Source organism: Chrysochloris asiatica, unplaced genomic scaffold (assembly GCF_000296735.1).
Source record: "Chrysochloris asiatica unplaced genomic scaffold, ChrAsi1.0 scaffold00041, whole genome shotgun sequence".
NCBI lineage: Eukaryota > Metazoa > Chordata > Mammalia > Afrosoricida > Chrysochloridae > Chrysochloris > Chrysochloris asiatica.
In genome coordinates this window covers 14025638-14036556 of record NW_006408559.1, presented here as the reverse complement: position 1 = coordinate 14036556, position 10919 = coordinate 14025638, and the positions used below count along the sequence as shown (strand labels likewise).

Genomic DNA, 10919 nt, shown 5'->3' with positions numbered 1-10919 from the left:
GTGGGACCATGAACTGTCTATACCATGGGTCCTGAGCAGGACCATGGACCATCTACACTGTGGGCCCCTGGACTGTCTACACTGCAGTCCTGGGTGGGACTGTCTCACTCACCGCTCTTACAGCACTTTGCAGGGAGGCAGAATGCAAACTACAGAGAAAGTGCTTAACAGAAAGTTGTAGAAGGAATGGTACTTTCGGCAGGCACGGCTATTTCTAGAGCTGGCTTTTGGCACCTGGCTATGCTCCTTCCTGCCCACAAGAGCCAAGCAGAGGCCTGCCACCCCAAGCTGGGCCAGGTACCCCCTTGGCCGGAACCTACCATCTTCAGAAGCATGCGGATCCCCAGCCTTGCTATCTGCCTCTTCAGCTCCTCCGGAACGCCCGCCTGCTGGTAGCAGGACACAGGCACGCTCTCCTGAGGAAAGAACAGGAAGAGAGAGCTTCACAGGGCAGCCCTGTTGCAGACCGTGTGTAGACTATACAGGCCGCAGGCTCTGAGGAACAAACGAGGCCACAGGCAGTCATGGCAAATTGTTTTTCATCTTAGTATTCGGTTATGTTTATAATTAAATGCAGACATGAGCCCTTATTATCCACAGAGAAATATTAGAACCTCCTAAAGCCGAGACTAAAGGTTTCAAAGGTCAAGCCTTTCTCCAAAGGATTAACTAAAAATATCTTAGCTACTTTGCAGTTCTTTGTTCTACAGACAAAAAAGCCATCTTCCCTAAATCTGTCCCAAGCATTAGCTTTTCAGCCAAGTTCCTGAAAACCTGGCTCAGGAAGCCGAAACAGCGGGACTCCGCCCAAGCCTTTTGTCCTTACCTCTCACCTTCCCCCAACTGAGCTCAGGGGCTATAGATATGTTAATTGAGCCTGAGAAACCAAGTTGCGGGCCTGGGATTTGAACCAGCGAAGTACAATGTAAAGTTACCTGAATGTCTGGGAAATTACTGATGTTAGCTGTACCTTGTCTTAGTCCCTCCCAGCTTGGTGTGAAGCTCCTCCCCTAAATAAAACAGAGGCCCAGGTCGGCCCAGGTGTGCATTACGGGTTGGAGGGCATGCAGTAAAGATTGCAGTGCATTACAGGTTGGAGGGCATGCAGTAAAGATTGCAGGGCAGTGAGTTGCTGCCTGCAGAGACCACGAGGCCTGTACTCCCAAGTCTGCCCACCAGTGATGTATCCACCCTGGCTTTGGGGTGTCTCTTTGTCTCCTTCCTTCTGTCTGTCTATGTATTCTTTCACTATCCCTATCACCGCCGGATATCCCCTCCTCGTGAACCAAACACTCGTGAACCAAGTTCCTATGTCGAGGACAGTCCCCGACACAGCCCGACACCACACTGTCCTGCCCTGCCCTTCCCTAGCCCCTCTCAATCTGTTCCCACCAGATTGTGCTCCTGAGGAGGCATCACATGTGCTGGCAGAGAGGAGATGAGAGTCATGGGAAAGGCAGACATAGGCAAAGGTACCCTGGTTCCCAAGCCCAAATCAGTCAGTCAGGCTGTGAACGGGCCTGACATCTTGAGCAGGCCAAAAAGGAGGAAAGAAAAGAGCCTAATGAGCGAGCATTCATCTTTAAAAAGAACATTTCAGGACCTACATCTGTGGGAAGAGGTGGTGGGAAAGGTCCGTATCATCAGCCAAAACCAGGCCAGGGGCAGACTGTGGAACACACCATCAACTGTTCAGATGTAGGTTCATGCTAAAGCTAAAGAAAATGAAAACAAGGCCATGAGAGCCAAAATAATATCTTGAATATATCCCATCTAAATACAGAAGCCATCTCAAAACAGATTGGATGCATTAGGCACTAATGATCGGAACCAGAAGAGTTGTGGGATGACATCAAGCACATCATGCACAAAGAAAACAAAACGTCATTTAAAAAGACAAAAGACCAAAATGGAAGCCAGAAGAGACTCGACAACTTGCTTTTCAGCATAGATGTGCTAAAGCACATGGAAGAAATGAGGAAGTCAAAGGGCAGTTCGAGAAGACATGTCAGGTATTATAATGAAATGTGCAAAGACCTAGAATTAGAAAACCAAAAGGGAAGGACACGCTCAGCATTACTCAAACTGGAAAAAACTGAAGAAAAAAATCCATGAAGGATTCCATGGGAGTCCTGGTGTGGCACTGTGGGCTGATGCACTGGATTGCAAAGTCAGTTTGAACCACAAGGTTGATGGTTCAAGCTCACCAGCCACTCCTTGAAAATCCTATACAGGGTCACTATGGGTCTGAACCGACTTGATGGCACTTAACAACAACAACCATGGGCACAATATTCAATGATGCAGAAAGAAACAAAAGGAGATGTTAGGAATACACAGAGTCATTGTACCAAAAGGAAACGGTTGGTATCCAACCATTTCAAGAGACAGCATATGATCAAGTCCAAGGTGCACTGAAGGCGTTAACAAAGAACGAGGCTCCAGCCTTGACAGAACATAAATTGAAATCTTTCAACAAACCCATGCAGCACTGGAGGTGCTTCCTTATCTATGCCAAGAAATTTGGAAGACAGCTCCCTGGCCAATCGATGGGAAGAGCTCCATATTAGTGTCCATTCCAAAGAGAAGTGACCCAACAGAAAACAGAATCATCAAACAGTATCATTAAAATCACATGCAGGTAAAATTTTGCTCAAAACCAGCTGCAACAATATATTGACAGGGAACTGCCTGAAACTACAGCCTGACTCAGAAGAGGATGCTGAACGAGCGATATCACTGCTGACGTCAGATGGAGATTGTCTAAAAGTAGGGAATGCCAGAAAGATGTTTACTTGTGTTTTATTGACCATGCAAAGCTTTTCGATTTTGTGGATCATGACAAGCTATGGATAACATTGCAAAGAATAGATATTCCAGAACACTTGATTGTGCTCATAAGGAACCTGTGCGTAGACCAAGAGGCAGTCATTCTAACAGAACAAATGGATACTGAATGGTTCAAAATCAGGAAAGGTGTGTACCAGAGCTGTATTCTTTCTCCCTACGCTTTTTCAGCTTGTATGCTGAGCAAATCATCAGAGAAGCTGGATTACATGCAGAAGACTGTGGCATCAGGATTGGAGGAAGACACATTAACAACCCGCAATGCACAGATGATACAACCGTGCTTGCTGAAAATGAAGACTTAAAATACTTACTGATGAAGGTCAAAGACCACAGCCTTCAATATGGATTGTACCGCAATGCAAAGAAAACAAAAATCCTCACTATTGGACCAATAAATAACATCATGATCAATAGAGAAAAGACTGAAGTTGTCAAAGACTTCTTTTTGTTTGTATCCACAATCAACACTCATGGAAGCAACAAACTGTCAAGAAATCAAGTGACTTATTGCATTAGGCAAATCTGCACAAGACCTTTTTAAAGTGTTCAAGAGCAAAGATGTCAGCTTGAGGACTAAGGTACACCTGACCCAAGACACGGTATTTTCAATTGCATCATATTGCATATGAAAGTTGGGCAATGAATAAGGAAGATCATAAAACGACATAGTGTTGGAGAATTATGAAAGTACCATGGACTTCCAGAAGACCAAATCTCCTTAGAAGCCAGGATGGCCAGACTTTGCCTTTATACTTTGAACATATAATCAGGGGGGACCAGACCCTGGAGAAGGACCGTTTGCTTGGTAGAGTGGAAGGTCAGCAAAAAAAAAGGAAGACTCCCAACCGGATGGACTGGTACAACAGCAGCAGCAATGGGCTCTAGCGTAGTACCAGGCAGTGTTTCCTTCTGTTGTGCATAAAGTCGCCGACTCAGTGGCACCTAACAACAACAATAACGCTGACAAGTGAACGAACAAAAGCCCAGAGAGTCGGAGTAGCTGCAGATACTAGGACCACCAAGCCTCCACCGCCATCTTTCAGGAGTCTAGAGGGTGGACCCTCTCTCTGGGTGAGCACTGTGTCGGCTACATGTTGCATTTCCTGGTTTGTTCATTCCTGTCACAATACTGGTGGCAGGAGCTGCCATCCCTGTCACTGAGAAGATGGCAGTCACCCACCTGGGAACGTGGCCAATACTGTCAACCCAGGAGCTCTGTGGTCACTTCTGTTACTCTCAGCCCTTGGCCCACCCCCGGCCCACCCTGCCCACACTCTGCTCTGCCAGCTTCTGTCTTTGACATGAACAGCGGGCCGAGCTCTTGGACTCTTACTTCATACGTCTCCACCAAGACGTTTCTGGACACAAAGGGGCTCAGAGGCGTAGGGAACCGGACGGCACTGATGTCCTGGAAGTTACGTTGAAAATGTTCCAGATTCCGAGCTTCATAACGCAGGTCCATCTACAGTGGACGGAGAGAAAGGGTGAAGCTGGGTCTGGGCAGGGGATGGTACCATTGGCCCTCATCGCGCTCCTAGGAGCTTGGGGAAGACAGATTGGCAGCTGAGTCTGTGCCAACTCCTCTGGCCACAGTCCACAGCATCCTCAGAGGTCTGGGGTGTCCAGCTTCCTCCTGGTTCCTCCTCTGCCCAGCACCCCAGCCCAACGCCCTCAGGCTGCCCTCTGCTTTCCACCAGCCAGCCCTACCAAGGCCTCCAGAATAGCTCACGGAACTGCTCTATTCAAATCTTGGGGGCAGGGGGGCCCTGCTTGGGCTAGACTTGGAGAACCAGCTCCTGTTTGAGCCTGGCTCAGCTCTCAGGGTGAGCTGTCTTGCTGACAGTTGCTCTTGGACTCTAGTCTCTGGAATCTGCCCTTCCCTCTCTGGGCATCTGCCTGGCTCTACCTCACCATCCTTGGTCCATCTACACCTCCCAGCCTCCATGAACACCCAAGACCGCCTGCGTCTTCCTGCCCTTGTCTGTGGTCTTCCTCCCTCCCTCTTACTGGAATGGTCTGTCCCCCATTTGGTCTAAGTGTGAGCTGAGGGAGCTTTCCCCCTCAGGGCGAAAGGCCACTTACAGATCTATCCCACTCCCCTAAGCCTTATTCACAAGTATTTATTGTCTGTCTCCCTCAGCCTTGGCCTTGTGGTGAGTACCAGAGAGTCCAAGCTGATCCATGGCGCCCCCATGTGTGCAGAGGAGACCTGCACCTCAGGGGTCTCAGGGCTGTGACCTTTTGGATGCAGATCACCAATGTTCCTGTGCCCTCCTGGTAACTGAGGCATGGTCAGTCCTTGCCCTCGACAACCCGGAGGCCAGTGGCACCCCTGACTAGTGCTGGGCACCGGGCACAGCATCCCTGCTTCCAGAAGCACGTGCACACACTACACAGTGACAACGAACTAAGTGCATTCACACTTTACATCCACCAGGGGTCAGGTGGTGAGAGCCTGAGAACACTGGGCATACAATCATCAACCAAATAAACATACAGTACCACAGTGTCCAGGAGAAAACAGACCATTTCAGCTCACACAAAGAAACAACACACTGCCTCAAACAAGTCACCAAAATACAGTCAGAAAGCCTAACCCCAGAAAGGGCATCAGAACTACCTGGAAGGGAATTTTGAAAAGTATTTAAAAGAGCTCTGGTAGCACAGTGATTACGAATCAGGATGCGAACCTCAGGGTCAGCAGTTCGAAACTACCAGTTCTGTGGGAGAAAGTTGAGGCGTTCTGCTTCCGTAAAGATTTACAGCCTCAGAAACCCTGTACAGGGTCACTATGAGTCAGAACCAACTCCACAGTACACCACCACCACCCACTATGGCAACTTAATCCAACTGAGAGAAATATCAAGACAATTACAGATGAGATCAAGGAAAACATGCACAAAACTACAGAAAAAAATGGGTCCCAAATAGACCAAATAATTTTTTAAAATTAAAACATACAAACTCAGAAATTAGAAAGATGAACACTAAGACTTCAGAAATAAATAATACACTGGGAGGACCAAGAAACAGAACTGAATCAACGGAAAGCTGAAATTACTGAGCTTGAAGAAAAGTCAATATTCATCTGCTAGAGGAATAATTAGGAAAAAAAAAAGAACACACCCAGGATTTACGTGGGACACATTCAAGAGGAATAACTTACGTATGATAAGAATTCCAGAGCAGGAAAGGTCAAAAAAAAAAAAAAAGATTGAGAATATTGTCCAAAAGCTGTTGAAAGAAAACTTCCCTAACATCATGAAAAACAAGAAGCTGAACGAACTCCCAACAGGATAGATCCTAAAAGAAAAACACTAAGATATATTATAATCGAACTTTTCAAAACCAAAGGCAAGGAAAGAACAAAACATTACCTACAAAGGAGAATTAACAAGATTAAGCTCTGATCCTCAACAGAAACCAAGCAGACAAGAAGGCAATGGAATGACATATATAAAACTGAAAGCAAAAGCTTGCCAATCAAGCCTCATATATCCAGTGGACCTGCCCATCAAATATGATGGTGACATTAGATCATTTTCAGACAAACAAAAGAATCTGTAAAACCCAGACCAACCTTACAAAAATTCTTAAAGGGGTTCTTTGGACCAACAACAGACAAAACCTGATACTAACATACAGGACAATATCACCTAGATTCAACCCGAATATGTGGTTGTTGTTGTTAAGTGCTGTCGAGTCAGTTCTGACCCGTAGTGACCCTGTATAGGGTTTCCTGAACTGCCAACCTAGCAGTTCAAACGGCCTTGCAGTCTGGCGCATTAACCCACAGCGCCACACCAGGACTCCATATAGAAGCATGCAAAGTAAAACAGACCTGTTGTTGTTAAGTGCTGTCGAGTCTGATCCAACTCATAGTGACCCTGGTATAGGGTTTCCAAGGAGTGGCTGGTGGGTTTCAACCATCGACCTTGTGGTTAGCAATCCAGTGCTTCCAGTAGTGCCACACCAGGGCTCCAATACAGGGAATGTGCTCTCCTTAACACAAACTCCAGCTCAACAGAGATGCACACTAGGGCACATCTCGACTTGACTTGATTTCAAGCTAAGACTATTCTGAAATGTTCTCTACTCAAATATCTATGTTTACTCATTTCATTATACTTTTGGTGAACACTGTTGGTGATTTATATGACTGTCCTTCCTTCCCAATTCCATAATTTCAAAGAAGCTTGGTCAAGAATCTCTTTAAAGTAAACATTTTAAAGCACAATAGAACATTTTCTTATAAACAAATGTCATACACTATTACAATTTTAGAAGTTGCTCAAGTGTACGTTAGATTTCTTAGTACAGATGATAAGCTCTAGCAGATCCAATCTAACAATACAGTTTGGTGGTGGTGGTTATTAACTGCGATCAAGTTGGCTCTGACTTGTGGTGACCTCATACCTAATGGAACGGACTGGTTCTGTCCCATCTCCTCATCAGTTGTAAATTGAGCCACTGTGATCCATTGAGTTTTCACTGGATGAATGAAAACACAGAGCCAGAGACATAGTCACAACAACAACAAAACACCATCAAGTAAAGAGAGGAAACTGTAGTTACAGAACTTCTAAATGAAGAGGAAATTAAATAGATGTCAAGGGGAAAAAATAACCCTAACTGTAACCCTAAAAACTAGTCCAAACCTTACTTTATCCTACCCCTAGCCCAACCCTTACCCCTAACACCAACTCTAGTTCTAACCATAACTCTTAACAATAAACAAAGTTCTAGGCCTAGCCATAGTCCCGAACCTAACCCTTACTCCTTCCCACACACCCACGCCCCAAAAATGACTGAATGGGGAGAATTACCTGCTGGATCATGAGCTTCTCAAACTCCTCCACCACCTCAGGCAAGCTAAGCCACTTGAATCCCGGCAGAAGTCCAAGGGCTCGGCTGCCCATCTTCATCAGCAGTAGGTCCATGTGCACCTGGGCAAGCAGGCCAGGATGCAGCACCTGCAGGAAAGGAGCGGTGAGCACACCTCTCACCTGCCAGCAGGGCCCCCCCTCAGAGGAGTAACAGAAGGGAAGGACTCTGCTCAGCCCATGCCTGCCCTGGCACTGGAGAGCAACTTCTCTGCTTTGCACTGTCTTGCCCCCGAAGTGGGAGGCCTTTTCCTTTCAAATATCTGAGGGCTTCCAACAGTTTGAGGAAAATTTCCATTCTCTCTCAATTCCACAGTAAGTTGATATCAGAGGGTCTCAATTGCTCAAGGGCATAAATGTCAGATTGGGCTTGCTTGATGAGAATGTGGACACTGACCTCCTCCAAGACCCTGGGAATCTGACTCTGGGTGTGGGGCCAGAACCAGCATTTTACTGAGTTCACAGGTAACTGAATCAGGCTGACAAAGACCACAGCCTGATAAATAAATGCTCTGTCTTTGCTGTATGCCATCCAGTTGATCCCAACTCACAGGGACCCACAGGACTGAGGAGAACTGTCCTAGAGTGTTTCCTAGACTGTAATCGTTACAAAAGCAGATCACCAAGTCACCCCCCTCAGAGTTGCTTGGTGGATTAGAACCATTGAATTTTTGGTTAGCAGCCAAAGTCCTTAACCATTGTACCACCAGGGCTCTGTAAATAATGCTCCAGAGCCACAGAACTCGGCAGGACCACAGAGGGGGTAGAAAGAGCCACCTTCAGATTCCAGGCCTGCCACTCATACCTGCAGGAAGCTGGGCATGCCATACAGTGGCTCTCCGCACATTTTAAAATCAGAGAAAAGACTGAAGTTGTCAAGGATTTCATTGTACTTAGATGCCAAATCAATACCCATGGCAGCAGCAACCAAGAAATCAAATGACACAATTCACTGGGCAAATCTGCTGCAGAAGACCTCTTTAAAGTGTTAACGACCAAAGACATCACTTTGAAGACTAAGATGTGCCTGATTCAAACCAAGGTATGTTCAACAGCCTCCCATGCACGGGAAAGTTAGACAGTGAATAAGGACAAACACAGCATCAATGCCTTGGAGTTATGGAGTTGATGGAGAATAGTGAATATTCATTCCATGGAGTGCCAGAAGAGCAAACAAATCTGTCTTGGAAGTAGTACAGCCAGATGCTTCTTAGAAATGACAATGGTGACACTTTGTCTCAGATATTTTGAAGTGTTATCTGGAGGGACCAGTCCCTGGAGAAGGCCATCATACTTGGTAAAGTAGTGTCTTTGAAAAAGAGGAAGATCCTCAACAAGATGGACTGATACAGCAGCTGCAGTGAACTCAAACCTGGGAAGACGCAGGACCAGGCAGTGTTTCATTCTGTTGTACGTAACTTTGCTGAGTTTGAAGGGACTTGATGGCACCTAACAACTTCTCAACCTCAGCTGCTCTTAGGCATGATGTGGAACATAAACGTAAGAATAAAGCAAATGTACCTGGAACAACAGAGGAAGAAGGAGAGTCAGGAATAGGAGGAGAGTAAAGGAGTCCTGGTGTATCGCTATGTGTTAACGTGTCAGACTTCAAAGTCGTTTGAACTGCAAGGCTGGCAGTTCAAGCTCACCAGCTGCTCCTCGGAAACCCTATATAGGGTTGCTATGGGTCGGAACCCACTCAATGGCACTTAACAACAACAAAGGCTCATTGCCCCCAAGAACAGGTGTCTCCTTTGCCAAGAGACCAGAAGAACTAGATGGTGCCGGACCACTACACAACATTTTGATCAGAGTTCACAGAAATCAAAAGGGGGAATGCCACGTGAGGTAAGAGAAATGCTGGCTGTTGAGTTAGATGGGGAGGGCTGGTTGAGATATCCCAAACACTTACTTTCACAGCCACTGGGATGAGGTGACTGGGGCCAGGTGGGTGGTCAGGTGATACGTTCGCCCCCATCACATCGGCTGCGGGAAAGAGCAGCCTTTCAAGAAAGGACTGGTCAGCAAGACTTTCTTCAGGCTTCCATCCCTTTCCAGTACATCCAAAGAGTTCTCCCAGCCTCCCGAGGGCCCAGGCCCTTGAAGGACGCGTGCTGAGGGTCCAGAGACAGTCCTCCGCCAGGAAGGCAGCCTTAGCGTGGGCCTTATACACCTGGGCCACGCAACCTGAGCCTATGGGCTCCAGGCAATCGAAGTAGAGGACCTGGCTCCAGGCCTCACCGAAAGCCTGCTGCAGGGAGCTGCGGGTGTGCGCCCAGGGGTGGGGGCTCGCGCGGACATGCAGCCTAGAGAAAACCCCACAGAAGGCCTCGGAGAAGAGGTCCCGCCTGGTGCTGGCCCACTGGCCCAGCTTGATGTAGGTGGGGCCCGAGGTCTCGGTGGCCTTGAGCAGCAGGCCGAGCCAGAGGGCGGCCACGCGGGGGCCCAGGTAGGTTAGGGGGTACAGTAGGAGGAGGGGGACGAACTTCACGAGCAGCGCCCCGGCCCGCAGCCAGAGCCGCAGGTGCGGGAGGAGACCGTGCCGGGCCCCGGGGATCCCCTCGGCCGGGCCGGACCTCCACTGACTCGGGATTTCGGGGGCCCGCACGCCCACGTCCCCGCAGGTGGACACGAGCCGGGGCACAGTGCCCAGCAACAGCCAACCAAGTTTGCGGGGTCTCAGGGGGCGCTGCCGCAGGTGCGCCCAGCACAGCCTGAGGGACCAGCGCCCCGGCGTCCCCATCTCCGCGACCGGCCGGCCGAGCTTCCACCGCAAAGCAACGCCCCTCCTGGCTACCTGCCGCGGCCGAGGGGGTCTCCCAGATCTGGTCGGGGGCGGCAGGCAGCCATCGTGCGGGGAAGCGTGGGGCGGGGGCCGGGTCGCGGAGACTCCTGGAGTGGAGAACCTAGTTGGGTGGCTGTGAGACGACAACCTCGCAGCGCCGGGTCTTCCGGAAACCTACTTCCTGCAGGGCCGCCCCTTAAAGGGCCCGCAGCCGGCCTGGGGCCGCCCTAACTCCGCCCCCAGATCGTTGTCCCGCCTCCAAACCACATGAGCCTGTCCTTGCTCCTCCTGGGACCGCCCTCGCCACGCCTCCAGGTTGTTGCCCCGCCTCCAGACCTCATGAGGCTGACCCTTGCTCCCCTTTGGACCGCCCTACCCGGCCGGCTCGGAACAACTGTAAC

At 48.8% G+C, this 10919-nt stretch overlaps 1 protein-coding gene across 1 annotated transcript in view; it reads right to left on the bottom strand.

Moving 5' to 3' along the window:
* Window positions 1-10476, bottom strand: part of ADCK2 (aarF domain containing kinase 2) — a 16689-nt gene extending 6213 nt beyond the window's left edge. Inside the window, exons 1-4 of the mRNA XM_006861252.1 lie at window positions 9646-10476; window positions 7677-7823; window positions 4184-4312; window positions 321-416 (exon numbers count right to left, since the gene is read on the bottom strand). Coding sequence (XP_006861314.1) covers window positions 321-416; window positions 4184-4312; window positions 7677-7823; window positions 9646-10476 — 1203 coding nt within the window. The remainder of the gene's footprint in view (window positions 1-320; window positions 417-4183; window positions 4313-7676; window positions 7824-9645) is intronic.
* Between the last annotated feature and the right edge of the window lie 443 nt (window positions 10477-10919).